Source organism: Macaca thibetana, chromosome 1 (genome assembly GCF_024542745.1).
Source record: "Macaca thibetana thibetana isolate TM-01 chromosome 1, ASM2454274v1, whole genome shotgun sequence".
NCBI classification, from domain to species: Eukaryota; Metazoa; Chordata; class Mammalia; order Primates; family Cercopithecidae; genus Macaca; species Macaca thibetana.
The window spans coordinates 196,193,172-196,214,944 of NC_065578.1; the positions used below are offsets into that span (position 1 = coordinate 196,193,172).

The 21,773-nt window shown below is 43.8% G+C and overlaps 2 protein-coding genes across 4 annotated transcripts in view; one reads left to right on the forward strand and one right to left on the reverse strand.

Moving 5' to 3' along the window:
• The window catches only part of MAEL (maelstrom spermatogenic transposon silencer), a 46,775-nt gene extending 45,952 nt beyond the window's left edge, over window positions 1–823 (reverse strand). Inside the window, exon 1 of the mRNA XM_050768549.1 lies at window positions 471–823. The gene's annotated coding sequence lies outside the window, so the exon portion shown is untranslated. The remainder of the gene's footprint in view (window positions 1–470) is intronic.
• A 302-nt stretch (window positions 824–1,125) lies between these two features.
• ILDR2 (immunoglobulin like domain containing receptor 2) overlaps window positions 1,126–21,773 on the forward strand; it is a 61,574-nt gene continuing 40,926 nt past the window's right edge. For all 3 annotated transcript variants that reach the window (XM_050768458.1, XM_050768477.1, XM_050768468.1), the window contains exons 1-3: window positions 1,126–1,305; window positions 18,351–18,683; window positions 19,596–19,715. In XM_050768458.1, the coding sequence (XP_050624415.1) occupies window positions 1,260–1,305; window positions 18,351–18,683; window positions 19,596–19,715 (499 nt within the window). In that variant the 5' untranslated portion in view covers window positions 1,126–1,259. The remainder of the gene's footprint in view (window positions 1,306–18,350; window positions 18,684–19,595; window positions 19,716–21,773) is intronic.

Genomic DNA, 21,773 nt, shown 5'->3' on the forward strand with positions numbered 1-21,773 from the left:
ACCCACGACTTACTCCTTACTCTATGTTCCCAAGGCACTTTCTCTATGTCTCCATTACTGCACTTGCCCCGTTTTACTACGAATAAGTATCATGTCTTTAATGATCTGACCTTCCTCCCTTTCCTGGACCCAAGATGAGGCTCCTAAGGGCAGGAAGTCTATCTCGTTCCACTTTGTAACCTTAGTTCTTACACCTAGTAGAGGCTTCATATATATATTTCTTAAGAAAATCATACATTTCTCAGTTCTCTCTCAACGCATAACATTTTGAGACACAAGACAAATCCGTCTGACAAATAGGAATAATCCATGTGAATGCGTGCTGGAATCTATAAAGTGTTGGATGGATTTAAGCCGTTATAATCATTTATCTCATTCTGGTTTTACATATTTTCTGTTAAAGGGCCGGATGCCCTTATTCTACCTCATATTTTAACAGGAAAAAGTAATGACGCGAGATTCCCGCCTACCTTTTTCAATTCTGCGGAGCCTCCTGCCTGGTTCCTTGCACCGTCAAAAAGGAAACCAGACGGAGGGGCGGCGGTACCGCAGAAACGAACATTCTAGCCTAGAGGACTTGCTAGTTAAGTCCCGTAAGAAGTTACGCCAAGTCCCCGCCGTCCCCCACCCTCGCCGCTGTCGCTCTCTCCCGGTTCAGGTTGGCTGTGGCAGCCTGCAGCCACTGCTTGAGTCCCCAGCCCGCGTTCTCGCCGGGGTTCCCGAGCGCGGGCGTCCCTGGGAGAAGCCGCGATGGTCGCTCCCAGCTCGGCGCGGCCCGCGGGGCGGCCTCCCCGGCGCCTCTCGCTGCGTGCAGCCCAGCGGCCCCTTCTCCCTGCGTGGCCTCAATCACTCCACGCTGACCTCTGGGCCGCCGGGGGCCAGCACGTGACAGAGAAACTTTGGCAGTCGGGGCAGCGGGCGGCGGGGCGGAGGCGCGGGAGGCGGTGCGGCGGCCGAGCTCCCCCGCGCGGCGGGCTCTGCGGCGGGGAGACGCTAGCCCCGCGCCGCGCTGCCTGGGCGTGCGGATGCGCCGCCGAGCGCCGCGCGGACCCCGGAAGCCTGCGGCAGCGCGCGCTCCGCCGGCGGCGCGATACAGCCCCCGGCCCCGCCTGCGCGGCCGGCCCGGCGGGCGCTGCGCCCGGGGACGCCTGGTGTCCGCCGCTCCGCCGCCGCCCGCTGCCGCGGGGTGACAGCAATCCTTCTGCTCCAGCCGTTTCCCACTTTCCTCACTCCGTAATTCGGATGGGAAGTTGGGGAAGATGGACAGGGTCTTGCTGAGGTGGATTTCTCTCTTCTGGCTGACAGGTAAGAGTCCTTTTCTGCGGAAACGAATAACTTTGTATATTCCTGTAGTGGTTCTGTTCTCACCGCGCCCCCACCCCCCATTTTCCTCCTTACTGACCATGTTTAAAGCTGCTTAGCGGTCTGGTGGAAAGTGGGGGAGGGGGCAGCGTGTGTGTGTGTGTGAGAGAGAGAGAGAGAGAATGATGGGGGCGGCGGGGGAGAAGCCCAATGACAAGTGAGACGCATCTAGATGCAGGTGTTTGACTCATTGGCACTGAGGTTGTTCTTTCGAATGTGCATTTCCCCTCCATAAAACGGTTCTCCTTCGGTCTTATCCTGAGTTTGTAATGCTGTGAGTCCTGGGAAAAGCCTGGCTGGAATCAAGGAAGCTCAGAGGGAATTGATTAATAAAATGAACTGGTTTTCTGGAGGTGGGGGCTGGAGGACTGCCTCCTTAATTTTTTCCCTAGAGAAGGAGGGGGACCCAGGGCATTCTCTCTGTGGCTCTCTGGAGGGTGCAAGGAACTGGAGGTTGGGAAGGAGATGGGGATGGAACCTTCACTGGTTGTAGAGGTTAGGGCCTGGCTCTCTCTCACTTGGTGTCATTTGGGGAGTGGTCCGAAATGATAATTAGAAAGCAGAAGAGCCTTTCTAATAGCTGCACTTCCCACTCCCTAAAAGATAATTTGCAGAGAGATTTAGAGACATTGGGCTTCTCCCCAGCACCAGAATCACTGGTCTAGCTGGGTCCTCTGTGTCCTCCCCTTCTTTTTGATGAACTTTCTCCCCATTCTCTTGGGGTCAGGAGATGCTCTTATTCTTAACCCATTTCCCCACATGAGGATTCCAATTCCCTTAGGGATACAGAACCTTGGGGGTGGTCATCCCTGAGAGATTCACAAAGCAGCCCTGCTGAAGGGAGTGGGATGGAGGTGAGGAAGGTCTGGATAGCTTGGACTGGGTCAGAGGCAACCATTCAAATCAAGGTGGAGGCAGAATGATGGAAGAAACAGAACAAGGGGTCAGAAAGGTGAGGACAGGATGGGGATGGAAGGCAGGAGAGAAAAGGGAAAATAGCACCACATGAGAAGTTTTGTCCCCTCTAGGATCACCATCAAAGTCAAGGCACTAGGCAAAGGGGAACAATCTTAAAATAGCTAAAACAAGTCATGGAAAGAGGGTAAAATACATTTAGCAAGAAAAGGCAAATACCGCATTTCCCTTAGCTTCAGAATAAGATTCTTCGTTGCCTAAATATTTTTCCCATTTCAAATGAAATGCCCCTAACATTGCCCTTGCCCCACTGCTGGGTTTAGGCTGGGGGAGGCACCCTTAGCAGAGTTAGCCTCTTCTTTTGGCTGCTTTGAGTTCATCCCTCCCACGTTATTCAAATATGAATCATCTCTAATTTCAGGGTTTGGCTGATCCATGCCTCCCTGCTCCCCTGGCCTCCCGGTGCCTTCCACTCCCACCCTCACTGATTCTTCACATCCTTAATCTGCCTCTACTCTCGGTTGTCAATATTCTCAGGGCACTTAGTCCTTGAGCCTGTATCACAACAGCCCTGAAGTCAGCCAGGCATCTGGGGAGGGGTCCCTGAGTCAGAGGTGCTCTTACAGACACACTGGGGTCTGCCTAAAAGAAGTACTCTGGGGGTTTGCAGGGAGTGACAGAAGAAGGGAAACAGAGCTCTCTTTAGATGGCTCACAGCTTTTTATGAAATAGAATCATATCACTGGAGGGGACTACAGGAACTGTAGTTCAGCCCTCTCAGTTTATACAGATGGAGTCCTATAGAGGCAGTATGCACATAGCACGTTCATGATTGATTAGGGACCAGATCCCAGTTCTCCCGAACCCCAGACCAGTCTCATTTGCCCTTTCCTAAGCTGCCTCTCCGGGCTTTTTGCTGGAGGGCTTTTTGTTTTATTTTTGTTTTGAGGGAGGTGATGCTTTGTCTGTACCTTCTGCCACCTGCACCTGGAGAGGCTGTTCTGCTTGGAATCAGGCAACAGGTTAGTTATCAGGACCAGCTCAGCTGTCAGATGGCTGGGGATTCTTTGCTGTGAAAGTGAGGCTGACTCCTGGGATCCCATTGATCATCCTCTGCTCCCTGCTCCTGCTTTCCCCTCATCCCATCACTGCTGTCAGAGGTGTGGACAGACAAGCTGCCTCTCAGCCTCAGCAAAGTAAAGGAGCAAACAATGGCGGCTGGGGAGGGGAGGGAGGAGACAGAAGCAGACAAGGAGGAGATGAATTCAGACTCATTCTTCACAGAGAACCATGAGAGGAAAGGTGAGAAATTTTAGTCCAGCCCAATCAATGAATTCTCTTTTGAGGGGGTGGTAGAAAGGAAGGGAGACAGGGAAGGACAGATTAAAAATGAGACAGAGAGCCAGGAAAAAAAACCACATTCATTCTTCCTCTCCCTCCCTTTCTCTCCCCATCATCTCTCTCCCACTCCCTCTCTATTTCTCCTCCGCTCCCCTCTCCTCCTGTTTCTCTTTTTTAATGCAGGCTGAGCAATTTCTAATCAACACTTCAGTTTTTTCCTCCAGGCTCTAGCAGCTCCTTCCTTGTCTTTCATTACTAAAATTCTGTGTTTCTTCCTGTTATATATTTAGCCTCATGATTCCTTATTGTCATTGTGATGTTGCTTCCTGTAATATATTGGTTTTGTTATTGCTGCTGTTGTTGTTGTTATTTTGAACAAAACAAAATGCTTACCAGCTGCTATTTTAGCAACAGGTGCCATCTAGCAATAAGACTTGAAGGAGGGTTCACTCTGTCTTTGTTCCTGAATATGGGTGGCGTTTCATCCTTTCCTGGCAGCAGAGGCTGTGAGAAACGCTGGAGCTGTGTCGACACTCTGGGAACACACTCCTGGAGCAAGCGGTGTGTTTTCCTGGAGGCTTCTTTGGCTATCTCTGTAATAAAGATTGCTTGATGGATTAGCATTTCTTTTTCTTTTCTTTTCTTTTTCTTTCTTTTTTTTTTTTTTTTTGAGACTCAGAGTCTCACTCTGTCACCCAGGCCATAGTGCTTTGGCACCATCTCGGCTCACTGCAACCTCCACCTCCTGGGTTTAAGCAATTCTCGAGCCTCAGCCTCCCAAGTTGCTGGGATTACAGGCATGTGCCACCACATCTGGCTAATTTTTGTATTTTTAGTAGAGACAGAGTTTCACCATGTTGGCCACGTGGGTCTCAAACTCCCCACCCCAGGTAATATGCCTGCCTTGCCCTTCCAAAGTGCTGGGATTACAGATGTGAGCCACATGCCCGGCCCTGGCTTAGCATTTCTTTTGGTTTCACTTGTTTGTCTATTATACAAGCACATATTAAATTTTTGTGATTTCTAAGGATTATAATAAGTACTGAAAATGAGGCACTAAAAGACTTAGTCCTTGCCCTCAAAGAGTTGTCAGTCTAGTCAGTGATTCGAATAGGTTTTCATCCAGGTGCAGTTGTTCATGCCTATAATCCCAGCACTTTGGGAAGCTGAGGCAGGCGGATCTCTTTGAGCCCAGGAGTTTGAGACCAGCCTGGACAACATGGTGAAACCTCATCTCTAAAAAAAATTAGCCAATTACAGGCTTGCACCTGTAGTCCCAGCTACCCAGGGGGCTGAGTGGGAGGATTGCTTGAGCCTGTGAAGTAGAGGCCGCAGTGAACTGAGATTGTGCCGCTGTACTCCAGCCTGGGTAACAGAGTGAGACCTTGTCTCAAAACAAAAACCAAAAACCAAGTTTTCCAGTCATTTTGTTATGGTCGTTAAAGGTCCTTTGATGAGAGCCATACCCCTGCTGTGAGAGCATGGAGGAAGCACACTCAACCCAAACCAGGAGTGGTACAGCAGCTCTGAAACAAATTCCCAGAAACGTGATAGCTACGTTAAGATATTTGTTCATGAATAGTCAGTGAGTGAGTTACTCCTATGTACCAGAAATTATGCTGGGGTTAATAAGATGAATAAGTCATAGCCCTTGCCTTTAAGGTACTCAGTCTGGTGATGGAGACACCAGTTATGGAGTAGCATTATGCGAAAGCAATGGTAAAGATCTGCACTCTGGAGTGCCTTGAAGGGGCCCCTGACCCAGCCTGCAGTGGGAAGGGAGGTATCAGGGAATGATCATTACTTGGTCTGGTTTCATGTTCAGGTAGACACCTGGTGACTGAAGGATAGGCTTGGGTGTAGAGAGTTAAAATGTTGTTATTAGCCCTGGAGAAAGAAGAATCACTTTTAGAGACTGCTGACACCTCAACTTCCGTTATCTCTTTTCCTGTCCTGTATACCTTCCAATTTCTCTTCCTCCTCTGTTCTACTTTTCTCCATGGAACTTACCTCGTTCATCTTCTTTCATCACTTTAGCACAGCTCTGCCAACTCGGCATCATCCCCCAGCCTGGATGCTTCTCTCTGGACTAGGAGAGGGAAGTTGTTTCAATATCCTCATCACTCTTTACATTTTAGACATAGGAATATTCTGGGTGGCTAGTTTATATAAACTTGAGTATCAGTGTGAGTAGTCTTGCACTACTCGCACCACAGTGCAAGTACCTAGTGCTTAGTTCAGTGTTAGTAGTATTAGTATCAGGACACGGTTAGTGGAAAGAGCCCTGACCTGGGAGCTGAGGATTAGGTTCTAGTCCCACCTCCTCTATAAATCACTGTATAACCGTGGGTTTGGATCTTGGTCTTAAATATTGAGCAAGTTGATTTTTAAAGTTAACTTCAGCTCTAAGATTCTAGGGTTCTGAAATTTTCCCCATTAAAATTTGATGAGTTATAAATGAAAGCTAAAGAGTAACAGGTACATAATTCCTTTTATAATTTACCCAGGAAGAGCCATCAAGGGAGACCCAGTTTTCTTTTTTTTCCTTTCAGACTTTCCCAGACCATTAATGATTGGAATGAAAAACACCAGGTAGAAAGGAAGAGCTCTTGCTCGAATTTTCAGAAGAACAAATGGAGCTCTTGCTGGACAGGACAGGTTCTACTCTGAGCAATTAAATGTGGTCATATTGGGAACTGGTAAAGTGAGGCAAGTACTTTGGACCAGATGGGATGAATCTTACTCCAGCCAACCTGGTCCTAGAATGTCCCTTCTAGTCCAAAATTTTTGTTCTAGGACTCACCTGTTCAGCCCTTCCAACTATTTTAACTCTTATGCCTTCTTTTTCCCAATGTTGTTCTCACTTATTTACATGCTATGATGCTTTTCTATGTGTTAAATGGCTTTTATAGACATTATCCCATTTGATCTTGCTAAGTAAGTAAGGCCGGTGTTGCCTACCTATACTTAAGAAGACCAAGGCTCAGAGGAAATAGATGACTTGTCCAAATCCATGATACCTTACTGGTTAAAAGAATAAGAAATCATGTCACTGCCTTAATATGACTTGGTTATTTGAAGTGCCTCAATTCAGGGAAACATTCTTTTCTGGTTAAAGTAGATCAAACTATAACTCCTGATTTAGGAGAACATACGTGGTGTCTATTATGGGGTATTGGATATTGATGCACAGAGTTCATAGAACTCAGGGAAATAGTGCAAGAAAAGTGAGAAACAATGGCAGTTAGTTTTTCGTAATGAAATCCTGAGATCTAGTGGGAAAGGAGCGAATGAAGAGGACTCCAGCAAGGCACATGAGAGCAGAGGATGTGCCCCAGTGACAGAGCAGAAACTGATGGCACATCAGAGCCCATCTGGGACTAGGGGCTGCTGCTGTGCTCTCAGGAGCCACACAGGATGTAGCTATAGCATATGCATGCTTAAAGTCTCAGTCTTCAAGATAGTTTTTGGCTCTCTGAAAATGAAATAAGGTGTTTTGGATGACTAGAGTTCTTTACAGGCCAACGAACAAGGAAGAACTCAGAAGAACATGCTGCTTCCTCTGTTCTCCTTCAGCATGTGGAACCCTACAGAAAGTGGTGCTGAATTAGGAGTAGGGCCCTTGCATTCAGCTGAGGCCCTGCATCCTCACTCCTTCCATGCCCTTGGCTCACCAGGAGGCAGTGTGTACGGGGGTGGTAAGGCTCAAACTGACCTGGATTTGAATGCCAGCTTAGGATTTTATTTTTTATGTTTTTATTTTTATTTTTTGGCTTTAAAATGGAAAGCTAACCTACCTTATAGGATTGTTGTGATAATTAAAATGAAGTTATATAAAACTTCTAGCAAAATATTTGGCACACAGCAGGCCCTCAATACTTATTATGAACCCAAACTAGATGTATTTGTCAGTATTTTGATGCAGAAACAAGCAGTGCCCAAATCTCAATAGCTCACAATATACACTTAGTTCTTGCTCATATTATATGAGACCTGCAGTCAGCTGTGGGTAGTTATGGATTGGCTAGGTTTGGTGGACTTGGCTCAATTCTAATTCTCTTCTTACTCCAAGACCCAGGATGAAGGATCAACCACTATCTGAGCATTTTGTTCTCACAGTGGAGGGCAAATGCTCAAGGGGGTCAGGGCAAGGGCAGAGCCAAACCATACAGATGCCTTTAAAGCTTCTGCTTGGCCATATCTATGGCACATCTGCTCACAACCCATTGACCCAACAAGTCATGTGGCCAAGCTTATAGTCTACGGGGTGGTAAGTATACTCTGCCCACAGGGACCAACGCAAGGATGGGGAAGAAACAAATCACTGGGAATAAATACTATAATCTGTCTACTAGGTTAAATAATTCAACACATGTATGGAGTACTTACCATGTATCAGTCTTTAGAAGTCTGCAGAGGGAGCTTGTTATTAGTTGGGGGGATAGATGGCTAAATAAGAAATTCTCAGGGAAAGTGATGTGATTCTTTGGGGTACTGTGACTGCTCTAAGAACAGGAAGAAGCTTCTAGAGGCAGTGATAGCTGAGCAAGTCTTGAAGGATAAGTAGGAGTTGGCCAGAGAAGAGTGGCATGGGGGAAGGGGAGTCTGCAAAGGGAACAGCCTGTGCAAAGGCCAAGAATCAAGGGAGGGCATGATGTTTTCTGAAAACTCAAATGCTTTAGTATGGTTAGAGTATTTAGTACTGTAGGAAGAATGGAAAGTAGTGGCCCCATCTCAGAGGAGTTTTTGTGCTCCTGAAGGCTAGAGGGAATCTTTTAAGAGTCAGAGCAAGAGAGTGGCACAATCAGATGTGCATTTTAGAAATATCACGTGGACCTCAGTGTGGAGAGTAGATTAGATATGGGACAAGGCTTGTAGGAGAAATCAACTAGGGGACACTTGCAGAAAGCATGGCAAGACACGATGAGATCCTCAACTCACATGGTACAGTGAGGATGAGAGAAGTGGACAGAGTGACCAGAGGTGGAGGACATAGGACTGGCTTGGATGGATGTGGTGGTTGAAGGGGAGAGAGCGTCAAAATGCCTCCAAGTTTCTGGCTGGAGACTACTGGAGATGCCATTCATCAACATGAACTAACACAAGAGGAGAAATTTGTTTTGTTTTGTTTTGAGACAGAGTCCCACTCTATTGCCCAGGCTGGAGTGCAGTGGCACCATCTCAGCTCACTGCAGCCTCTGCCTCCCAGGTCAAGCAGTTCTTGTACCTCGTCCTCCCAAGAAGCTGGGACTATAGGCACACATCACCATGCCCGGCTAACTTTTGTATTTTTAGTAGAGACAGGGTTTCGCCATGTTGGCCAGGCTGGTATTGAACTCCTGTCCTGAAATAATCTGCCTACCTCGGCCTCCCTAAGTGCTGGGATTTTAGGCATGAGCCACAGCATCCAGCCAGGAGAAATACGTTAAGGAAGGAAGATGAACATTCCCCTCCCTCCCTTCCCCCTCCCTTTCTACCTTCCTACCTTCCTTCCTTCCCATTTGAAGTATAGCCTAAACTGTTATAACTAAGAGATCCTAAAAGATTGTAACCCACACAAAAGAGTGTATTTCTCCCTCCTGTAAGAGTCCAAATCTGTGGGGATAAGTCTACCATTTCCAACATGCAGCTTCCGAGACTGCTCATAGCCATTCCTCAGCAGGAAGGGGCAGGAAAAGCAGAGTTCAAGGGCAAGCCACTTGTTTTGAGAGAGGTGGCCCAGACGTTACACACATCACTTCTAACATACCTTTGTCCTGAACCTAGTCACATGGCCACACTTAGCTAAAAGAGAGGCTAGGAAATATATACTACTTGGCTGGCCAAATTAAACCTGGGAATTTCTATTACTGAAAGGAAGAAGGAGATAGTTGGTGTCTCCATCTACAGATAGATGAGTTTGAGGTGCTTGCATAACATCTTGATGGACAGTGAAGTTGTATATTTGATTCTGGAGCTTAGGAAAGAGATCTACACAGGAGATACAGATAACAAGTTGGTAAAGGCTGATAAGAGCTTTGTTAGAGGAGTTTTTTTCCTGTCTAAATGGCTGTTCCATCCCAGAAGTCTGACCCACTTGGAAACCAAGACAGTTTTCAAAGTACCTCCACATTGCAGGGTAAAGACCGACCTCTTTTAGCACTGCTTTGTCCCATTGGAACAGCATGTAAGCCAGCTAGACATCACCCATGAATTCATTTCAGATCTGTGGAAGATGAGGCAAATGAGACAGAAAGAAAATGTTTCTAGCTTTTAACTACACAGTGGTGGCAGAGAACAAGAAAGGATGGCCCATTTGGAGAAAATATGCTTGATGAATAGCAAGATTTGTGTAAACAGACACCAGAGTTATTGGCAGCAAATAATAACTATGCCGTGAGCAAAAATCCACCTGGGCAGTGGCAGCACTGGTATTTACCATGGCCCTTTGGAAAACAGTGACACATTGCTACTTTTGAGACTCTTTGGGGGAAAACATATGACAACACTATCGTGTTTTTAAAAATTTCAAGACGGTACATCTGGTTACCCTACTCCTCAAGTGGATTGAGCAATCAGGTATACCATGGTAACAAATGAGAAACTGATTCTGGCCAAATTAAGCAGGAAAGGACTTTATTGGAAAGAAGTTGATTAACTCACAGAATCAATGGGAAAACTGGAGAATGAGACTCAGAAAATAGGCAGATTCCAAGGCAGTGTCTACTATTCTTGGTAAAGACTTTTTATTTTAGTTTTTTAGGTTTTTTTTTAACACAAGTTTATCAAGGCGATGAATAGTTCCTATTTCGAGAAGAAAAAAAGATTCAAGCTGCATTTTCTTTGTCTTTATACTTTTAGCCTTGTCTTTAAATATTTCCCAAAATGTTTTATTCTCATCCTGACAGTACTACTAAGGGCTGAACAAGCTTTCTTTCCTTGTCTGAATTATGACCAAACCCAGAGGAGGTGTTTACTCATCCCCCTCTTCATCTCCTACACTTAAAAAACCTGCCCATTAGTTGTTCCTAAAAAGTATTTTAGGAAATTGGGACAACGTGTTAAAACTGTAAAAACAAGAGAAATTTCTTAAAGAATACCTAACTTGACCAGCTTGGCCAGCATGGTGAAACCCCGCCTCTACTAAAAAAAACAAAAAAATTATCTGGGCATGGTGGCACGTGCCTGTAATCCCAGCCGCTCAGGAGGCTGAGGCAGGAGAATTGCTTGAACCCAGGAGATGGAGTTGCAATGAGCCACAACGGTGCCACTGCACTCCAGCCCGGGTGACAGAGAGAGACCCTGTCAAAAAAAAAAAAAAAAAAATACCTAACTTGAAGGCAGGCAAAGAAAGATTTGTACAGGTTGGGTATTGCTAATCTGAAAATTTGAAATCCAAAATGCTCCAAAATCTGAAACTTTATGAGTGCCGATATAATGCCAAAAGTGGAAAATTCTATACCTGATACATTTGCTTTCTGGTTGTTCAATGTACACAAACTTTGTTTCATATACAAAATTATTAAAAATATTATATCAAATTACCCTCAGGTTATATGTGTAAACTATATATGAAACATAATTGAATTTTGTGTTTAGATTTGGGTCCCATCCCCGAGCTATCTCTTCATGTATATGCAAATATTGCAAAATCCACAACAACCTGAAATCTGAAACGCTGCTGGTCCCAAGCATTTGAGATAAGGGATACTCAAACTATATTGTCATACTGAATGAAGAAAGAACCTGAAGGCCAAGAATGGGCAATTCTGAGGTCAAATCCTGCTTTTGGTACTCAAAAGAGTTAAGGGACGGTGAGCATTATATGGTATTTCTAAAGATGCCTGTCTCTAATGATGATATTTTTCCATGACCTTTAGCAGCAATCTTTGTTTCTCTAAAATGGGGCTGTGCTTATAGGGCTGCCTCCCAAAGATGCTGGCAGGAATAGCTTACAACTAGTGGGGGAAAGGAACTTGCTTTGAAAAAACTGAAAGTGCTAAAAATAAGAATAGCATTGCCTTAGAGTCTGTGTTTGTTATTCTTGCAAGAACACAGTTCATCATATATAGAATCTTTTTCTTTACTTGAGAATTGGGGCAGGACCTTTTTTTGCACATGCAGCGAGACATTGTCTGCACTTGAAGCTGATCTTCCCTAGCCTGGTGACGAGGTACCTACACCTGGAGATTAGCTGAGATGGGGGCTGCTGCTCTGAGCTGTCACTCTTCACTCTACCTTCAGGCAACTTTCCTAGTTACTGGCCAGAATCCATTCTCTGAGCTGGGGACCACCTGCTAAGAAAGGCCCCTAAGACTCACAGGTTCGGTTTTCATTCATTCATTGATGCATTCCACATTTTTTAGCTTCACCTATATTCTTTGCCTTTGCTGTATGCTAGGGATACAAAGTCAACCAAATCCTGGCCCCTGCCCTCAGGGACCTTATAGTTAGAAATGAACTTTACATTGAATTTCTCAAGATGAGGGACTGGTCTTTTAAATCTGTTTTACCAGAACTTAGAGTAGTGTTTCAAAATATGTTTTTGGTTGAATTAAAATTAGATAGTCAAGGGTGGTTTTCCTGGAGGTCAGGGCACCAAAACAGTTAAAAGAATAGTCTGGTGGTCTAAAAATGATGACCCCCTCCTCTGCAAACCAGAAAACCACCTATGGTCTTCAATTCTAGTCCTTCTTTCAGTGAGGAATTCTTAATTTTTTTTTTTTTTTAGATTTAGAAGGTCTAATTTTTATAGATGTAATCTCTACAGTATAATTCTTTGCCTTGCTTCACTTCTTTTCCTCTCTTTTGCTCTCTTCCCTAAGGTGCCTCTCTCTAGTTTTCCAGAATACCTACTTTAGTCTATAGGATGAAGCACAGGTTCTTTCTGCACCTCTGTAAATTTTTTTATAGGAGTTTGAAACTCAAGTCCCATATGGTGTTACCAGTGCCTGGACTTGGAGGCCCAGCCTTCCTGTTGTGCCAGCGTATGCTTGTTTATGTGTGGGCAAGACCCTTTTTCAGTGCTTCTCTGTGTCTGCCTCCCAGGAACTCCTTCAGTTACATGGCCTGATATTTGCCCAGGAGGAGGGGATAACATACTTATGGTCAAAGGATGGGAAATATTTCAGTATGACTGGAGCATACTGGGGGCCATGTCAAGGAGAAAACTTTATATGCCATGTCAGGGTATTTCAATTTTGTCCTGGAGGGAATGGGGAATCGATGGAGGCCTTAAAGCAGGAACTGACATGATTGATATGTGTTTTAAAAACAGTATTCTAGAAAAATATGGAGAGTGGATTGGAAAGTAGGAAGTAGGAAGACCATTTAGTTGGCTATTGTCAAACCCAGGTGGTGGTGAGGACCTGTGTAAAAGGATGGTGAAGATCTTTGGAGCCAGTCAGTCTAGGTTCAAACCCGAACTGCTGTCACCTGCTAACCTTGAGATGTTAGGCAAGATACATGCATACAAGCATTCTCTGAGCATCAGTCTCTTCATCTATAAAACAGGTGTAATAACAATGCCTACTTTCTAGGATTTTGAGAGAATTCATTAGGATACTACGTGAAAAGTGCTTAGCACAATCCCTGACACACAGTAAACATTTTACATCTATTATCTAGCAGCAGGAATAGAAACTTGATTTAAGGGAGTGACAGTGGGAAGAGAAAAGGATCAAATTTGAGAGATATTTAGACTTAGTGACCAACTGAATGTGGTCAGGGACAGAGAGGAAATTATCAAAACTAAGATTTCTATCTAGGGCAATAGGTTAAGTGGTATTTTGGCAAAAGAGCGAGGGATAGAGAAAGGATGAGTTTATAAAAAAGAGCTAGAGTGGGAAAAGAGGAAATGATGAATGAGGTTTAGACACGTTTAATTTAAAGTGTTTGTTAAATATGCAGATGAGGCTTAAGGGAGTTGGGGGTGTGAGACATAACTGGTAGTTGGAACCTTGGGAGCAAATGAGATTTCTTAGATCAAATGCACAGCTTATCACTACAAAGAGGCTGAAAATGTTTAATTTATCTGGAATTCAAACTTACAGTTACATATTCTTATTAGCCTGTATAGACTGCAGCATAAGAAGTACTTGTTCTTGGTACCTGGTTTTTGGCATCTGACAAGTAGGAAAATTGAAAAACAAAAACTAAGAGATAGAACCCCAGCTCAGGATACTCCCCTACTCCCAGGGCAGACCTCTTGGGAATGGGAGCCAGAGAGAGGATATCTCCAGGTCAAACTTCAGTGTCCACAGGGGACTGGCAATCCTAGTCCCCACCCAAATTAGCTACCAGCTCTGAGAGGCCTGATCTGTGGGGGTCCCATGAGAGGTATTTTTTGAAGTTAGATGGATAGCAGCATCACAGGTTCACATTTGGATCAGCCATGCATGAAGAGTTATAGGAAACAATACTGGACCCTCAGGAGAAGGGGCTGGTATTAGGGTCCCAGGCAGGCAGGCCAGAGTCCAGGGCAAGGGTTCAGACCCAGTGGAGCAACTGGATTGCAAATCAGGATACCAAGGTGGAAAAACAGTCTCCAAATAAGGTAAACACAAGTTGAGAGAAAGAGATGCTGCCCAGTGGTTATAGGAAACCTAGGAACTCACCAGGGATCCAGGGTTAGGGCCAGAAGAGCATTTCTAGACCCGACCCTCCAGTGGGAATGGGGGTCCTGATAAACTTGGTCAGGGCAGTTTAGGGACTGGATGGCATTCATCTTACAGTTTGAAACCTGTGGTGCGGAAGGAGGGATTGGCATTTTTACTTTTATCTCCAACATGTCACTCTGTGGTTCTCAAAGATCCAATAAACTGACATTTACTTGGAATTCTAGTCCTGTCTTCTCCAGATCTACCTTTAGCTTAGAGTCCCATTGTGCCTATACATACGCACATGTGTATGCATGTGTGCACACACACACAGGGTTACTCTCTACTTCTGAGTTCCAGGAGGTGTATAAGTGATGTGCAGTGAGGAGCATACCCAGGCACTGTCGCTGTTGAACTCCTGATGACATATTCCAGCATTCTTGTGCAGGTTTTGCCCTATATACACTCGGCATCTCACACCTTGATCTCTGTGCTTGCGTAGCTCTAGGTTTGTAACTTCACAGAAGTCAGCAGACTGCTCTTGATAGCCTCAGCAACGTTAGCAGCTACATTTATTGAATGCTCACTACATACCAGGTATTATTCTAAATACTTAGAATACAATCTCACTTAACCCTCAAACAACTCCATAAGGTAGTTACTATTATTCTGGTTTTGCCAGCAAGGAAACTGAAACTCATCAGAGTTGAGTAATTTGCTTGAGGTCATGTAGAGCCTGGATTCTTACTTAGGACTGACTACAAAATCCATGCCTTTAAGTATCATGCTATAAAAAGGCAGATGTTTCTGAGAATGTATTTTTTATTTTTATTTTTTTGGAGCATGAGTTTATGTAATAGAAGCTGAGAATTGACCAACCTCTATTAATAATTGATTAAGAGAGGCCAGTGGCTTGCTCAAATGGCTAATCTCGTTAACAGAGAACAGAGCTTGCAAGGTTATTCTTAGTAATTATCTAATGAACAAAACCGCAAACTTTCTCTCTAAAAAAATAAATAAATCTCACCACACTTTTGTACAGCACCCACCTGGGTGACGAAATGGTCTGTACACCAAACCCCTGCAACACGCAATTTACCCGTTTAATGGACCTGCACATGTACTCCTTGAACCTAAAACAAAAGTCAGAAAGGAGAAAAAAGGAAAGGCTAGGAAATGTGATTTCCCAAGCAGTGCCAGAATAGCAGTGGAGCAGAAAAGAAGTGTGGTCAAGCACACAGCCTTGTATGGGAATGGTGCCTGTGAGTGGTTATCCAGCCTCAACCACTGCTAATTGAAGTCATTTCACCTCACTTGTTCCTATTTTTATTACCTGAAAAATTGGGGTGTAACTAAGGATTTGAAGAATAATTACAAGGTTAAAAAACGCACTAGAATTTAAGGAGAAACTATAAAGAAACTGATTTTCCTAATCTAGCTACGTAAGTGAGGGAGAAAGGAATTAGCCACATCAACATTTAGTGGTGGTGAAGGGAAGCATGGGAACTAGGGTTCTTCAGTGGGCTTCCAGATAGAATTGTTTGCCTTTTGATGGGGCTGATCTGCATAATCTGGATGTAATCAAGCCTGGTGGTGATGGATGGTTATCAAGATTCAGGATGGGAGGTGAGGGGAAAGGTTGGCAAGGTGAGGGAGAATTAGCATTTGAGACCTACTCTTTACCGGTCACAGTGCTCTTCTATTGAGTCTACTCTCTGAAGGTGCCCAATGAAAGAACGTTTGTTAACAACTCTGAGAGTAAGTATTATGATGCTCGTTCTATAGGTGAGGAAAATGAGTCTCCGATTGCTTAAGAAACCATCACTAGTATATGATCAGATGAGATTCAAAGCCATTCCTATTTGATGCCAACACTATTTTACTACGCTTCTGACTCATTTAACTAATTTTCTCTGCAAAGTCCTAGAAATTCCCATATTAATAGCCATTCATTTGCTCATACATTTCTTCATTTATTCTGTAGGTAGCTGTTGAGCACAGGTAGGTCCAAAATGCTTTGAGATTTGATAAATCTCAAATACTCTGTTGTATTCACTTCCAGATGTTACAGAATGCAGAAACCCTTTTCCCCAACAGGAATCAGGACCTATTTTTTCATCGTTCCTTTCACTGAATAGAGACATAGGTCTGGATGTCAGAAGATATGAGTACAAATATATATCTTTCCCTTGTCAAGAGTCCTTCAGTAAGGAGGCATATTCATAAATAAGTTTATGCTTTAGCTGTGGGAGTGAGTTGGCTTTGCAGGATGTCATTGTGAACACTGGCACTAATAAAGGACAGGACCCCATGGAAAGTAGTCCTTTATTGCATGTCTCTGCCCCAAGCTACTTGAAGCTGACTTAGCAGTCTCCTGGATTCAATTTGGAACTTCTTTATCATATCTTCATATTTGTTTTTTCTGCCTCTCATCATAATTCTATTTCTGCTTCTAACCTCACATCAAGCTAGAAACTCTTGACTCTCCGATTCAACTGAGAAAGTTATGTTCCCTTTGCTTGGAATTTCTAGACCTTATCATTGAGTTCATGTGGGACCTTTGCTTCTCACACACTCCCCTGGTCTCTCATTCACTGAAATTTCTCATTCTTTCTTGGTCACCAAGCCTCAGGTTGGATCTTTTTACCACTTAAACTTCTCATCTGCTTTTTAGCACCCCCCCCAACTTTTTCCTTCTTTTGATTAACCTTCAAAGCTTTTGAACTTAGTCTACTGCATTTGATCTGAAATCCTCCATTTCTCTCAAAGACTTATTTTCCTCTTCATCTGTGTCCCCTTTGCTGGGTCACCAGCTGGAAGGGAAGTCACTTCCTCCTGAAGTGATACTTCCTGGCTTCATTGTCATTATTTATCAAATATTTGTTGAGTACCTATGGACTTCACAAGCCAGGGCAGCAAGGTAAGATACCTTCCATACCTGATAAGTCTGACAGACCTGACAGGCATGAAAAGAAATACATGGAAGACTGTGAGAGTAACAGAAGAAAATGCTGGGTGTACTGATAGCACAAAGGAGGAAGTGATAAATTTGTTGGTCAGAGAAGGCTATACAAGAAGCCCTTGAACTGGGTTTTAAAAGATGCAAAAAAGTTGCCCAAGCAACTTTGTGAGGGAAAAGCATCCCAGAAACAGGAGACATCATGTGCAAAAACCTGGAGGCATGAAACAGGATATCCCACTGGGGAAGCTATTAGTTGTTTGATACTCTTGGAGCTTGGTGCTCAAAGAGAGGTGTTTCAAGAGGCAAGAGGTAAGGCTGAGGAGGTAAGAGGAACTAAATGATGGAGTACCTTGCCACGGACTTTGGGTTTTATCCTGAGGGCTATGGAGGATGAGTGAAAGGTCTTAAGAAAGAGAGCCATAACAATCAGTTTAGAAAGATCATCTGAACTGTAGCAAGAAGAGTGTACTGGATGTTGACAGATGGAAGGCAGGAAGACCAAAAGATTATCGTAATATTATAAGGAGGAAATGAAGAGAGTCTAAGCAAAGGCAATAGTAATGGGGTTAAAGAGGAGGGATGAAATATTAAAGATGTTAAGAGATTAAGTTGATACGTCTTAATGCCTGACTGGATATAGGGAGTGAAGTTGTATTAGTCCACTCTCACACTGCTATAAAGAACTGTCTGAGGCTGGGTAATTTGTGAAGAAAGGATGTTTAATTGACTCACAGTCCCACAGGTTTAACAGGAGGCATGACTGAGAAGACTCAGGAAACTTACAATCATGGTGGAAGGCAAAGGGGAAACAAGCACCTTCTTCACATGGCAGCAGGAGAGAATGAGAGTGAAGGTGGAAGTGCCACACACTTTTAAACCATCAGATCTCATGAGAACTCACTATCATGAGAACAGCACAGGGGAGACCTGCCCCCCATAATCCAGTCACCTCCCACCAGGCCCCTTCTTCCAATTTGACATGAGATTTGGGCAGGGACACAAATCCAAACTATATTAGAGGGTGTATTTCTGCACAAGGCAACCAGATGGATATTAATGCCATTAATTGTAATTGTGAAAATGAGGTTGAGGGGACACAAGTTAGGTAAGTGAAGTGGAAAGGTGTGACCATGTGGTGGAAGGTGAGGTCCAGGATATGGACACTGTTTGGACATGTTTATTCTGTTTTGCAGCCATGGTCGAAGGCCTTCAGGTCACGGTGCCTGACAAGAAGAAGGTGGCCATGCTCTTCCAGCCCACTGTGCTTCGCTGCCACTTCTCAACATCCTCCCATCAGCCTGCAGTCGTGCAGTGGAAGTTCAAGTCCTACTGCCAGGATCGCATGGGAGAATCCTTGGGCATGTCCTCTACCCGGGCCCAATCTCTCAGCAAGAGAAATCTGGAATGGGACCCCTACTTGGATTGTTTAGACAGCAGGAGGACTGTTCGAGTAGTAGCTTCAAAACAGGGCTCCACTGTCACCCTGGGAGATTTCTACAGGGGCAGAGAGATCACGATTGTTCATGGTAATAATGCCCCTATTTTGAATCTAGGAATGGGAGGGAGGTTAGTTTCATTCTTCCCTTCCCTTATGTCAGTAAGGTGATATCCTAGCCTCTCACCCTTTCAGACCCTCGAGACTTTTATTTTATTGGAAATGGGAGCATCAAGAGACCTATCATTGCTTCAGCGGGATGGTGAGGGGGAAAAGGGTGAATCATGTAAAATCTCTCGAAGACATACAGATGAACTTTGGAAAGAGTCTTTCCAGAGCCCAGCGTCAAGCCTCAGGAGCTTGTTTTTAGAGCTGAATTGAAACGGTTTTAGGGGAAAAACTTCTTCAGTCAAACATCCTATACCTTGACATCAGCCTTTAGGCTCCTTTCCCAAATGTGGAAAGCAGACTCTTCGCAGGGAGAAGGGATGTATGCATACAAATAACAGAGCCAGGTAGATGCTTGACCCAAGCCCCAGGTGGCTTTGCATCAATTCCACCCTTTCTCTTGCTCTCTAAAGCTCTGGACATCAAAAGGTCCCAAGAGTCTGATATGACCTATTTGATTATTTGAATTTTGAAGAACTCCTGTGATTTAGCTTATCTCCAGGAGTTCAGAATAATTCTGGCATTTTCCTGGCTCTTAGGGGCCTCTGCAGGCCTGGTTCAAAGCCATCTCCTACTCCTGAAACTGGACTAGAACTAGACCAGTTTCTGGCAGGCTGTAATTGTCCTTCCTTAGAGATGCTAGTTTTTGTTACGGTTCTGTTGGTCTTGTTTGTTTGTTTTAAGCAAAGCACACATCTTTCAACCACCATCCAGATAAAGAAAGAAAATACTGCAGATACCCTAGAAGGGTTCTCCCCTCCCAACCCCCATTGTTCAATGTTTTTCTTTCAGAGGACAGAGTTTTAGGACTGAGTCCTTCTTTTTGTGATAACAGATGCAGATCTTCAAATTGGAAAGCTTATGTGGGGAGACAGCGGACTCTATTACTGTATTATCACCACCCCAGATGACCTGGAGGGGAAAAATGAGGACTCAGTGGAACTGCTGGTGTTGGGTAAGTGAAAACCACAGGTGACATTTTCATCTTAGACTGCTTGCACTTGCATTGTATCCTATCCCTCTTCTCACTTCTACCCCTGTGTGCATTAGCAGGTTGCATACACAGTTTTATCTTTCATGCACACTCCCTTTTAGAATATGCGGTTTATGAGCAGTAGCTGTACTTATTATGTCTTACTTCTTGAAAGCTATGACCAGCCCCCCGCCCCCACCTTTTATCATTGTCCCGAATATTTCTTCTGCTTTCTTCGTTTTTTTTTTTTTCCCCTTTCCACTTTCACCTTTAACCTTGATTTCTCTCTTTGTCTTGTTATATGCTAATTTTGAAGAAAATGCTAGAGGCCTTTGAAGCAAGGTAGAGATTACACAGAGATAAGAATTCACTGATGTGTCAGAACCTCTGGAGACATCAGGAATCTTTTCCCACTGGGTTATCTCCACTTAAAACAATCATAAGAAAAGATAGCTGTAAACTGGAGAGTTCAGTAATAAAAGATACCCAATAAAAAGAGCTGCTTGGGAGATGTACTAGTGTTTAATTGGAAGCCAGATATCTTGAAACCTAAAAGTGTCCAAGTTATTCTCAAAGCACATACATCTAATCCTTATTAATATTAATCTCCTTATAAATGAAAACTCATTACTTTTGGCTACTTTCCTTTTTTGTGGATTGGAGGAATGTCAGTGGGAGCTGACCTCTTTGTATGAAACTGAGAATTGAGCACATATTTTGTGCTCTGTTAATATTGTTTGAACAAGAAAATTAGAACATACAGAAATAAGAAAGGAAACTGCATAGTTATAGGGAAAAAGGTAGTTCAGGAGACACTTAAAACCATTTTTCAAAAGAAATTACATTTTTGTAGCTTCCAAGAAACCAGGTGATAGCAATTTGGAGGAATTCGTAAGGGTGCCTCCTATTAAAAGTAAATGAGGTTGAAGGTTGATTGGTACCCTATGCAAAGATTGTAGAGAAACTCAGTCCCTAGGGAGAAAGTGGCAGTTGTTATTTAGGATTTTTAGTTTTAGTCTTTATCATGATTGTGTGACTTCGGCAAAATAACTATTCTGATGCCTTAACATTGTATTTTTTATTGTTTTACTTTACAAAATTATTTGATTTGATTTTATTTTTGAGACAGAGTCTCACTCTGTTGCCCAGGCTGAAGTGCAGTGGCTCAATCTCAGTTCATTGCAACCTCTGCCTCTCAGGTTCAAGTGATTCTTATGCCTCTGAGTAGTAGGTGTGTACCACCATGCCCTGCTAATTTTTTGTAGTTTTTAGTAGAGACAGGGTTTTGCTATGTTGGCCAGGCTGGTCTCAAACTCCTGTCCTCAAGTGATCTGCCCACCCTGGCCTCCCAAAAGTGCTGGGATTATAGGTGTGAGCCACCTCGCCCACCCAGCCTCATTATATTTTGTAAATTGGATTAAGGTAATAATGGTCTGCCTTATTAGAAGGTTGACTTAATTCAAACAAAGTCTTCGGGTCCAATATATAAAGTGTAACTTGTGACTTGTAAAAGAATGGAAATATGACTGATATTCAGCAGGAAATGAAAAAGTAAAAGGCTTATATTGACATTGTAATAGAACATAGGGAGATCAGATCTGGGATCTGCTGTGACTCTGTAAATCAGAAAGGAATAAAAAGACACATTTTTGCTTAATCACAACTCTAATAGCCAAGTTTGAAGGAACAAGTGGCTCACTGAGCCCACAATTAGCTAATTGCGAACATAGTTATTTGGCCAGGGCAGCCATTTGCAGAGAAGTAATTGCCTGTGCAGGAAAAGGAGGCCAGGTAAAAACCACTTTAAATAATTTGGTCCCAGTTGTTCTGCAAACATGGGGAAATGAATAGAGTGAAAGCTTTGTCATCTAAGGATGTGTTAAAGTGTATGAAGGGCAGTCCTCTGGATCAAAACATGCAAAGCAACTTGGGCAAAAATGCTATTCTTAAGGAAAAAAGCCAGCAGCGGAGAGGTGAGTAAAACAGAAGTTCAGATGACAGTGGTCGCCAATTATGGGAGGAAAGATGAAGAAAAAATAT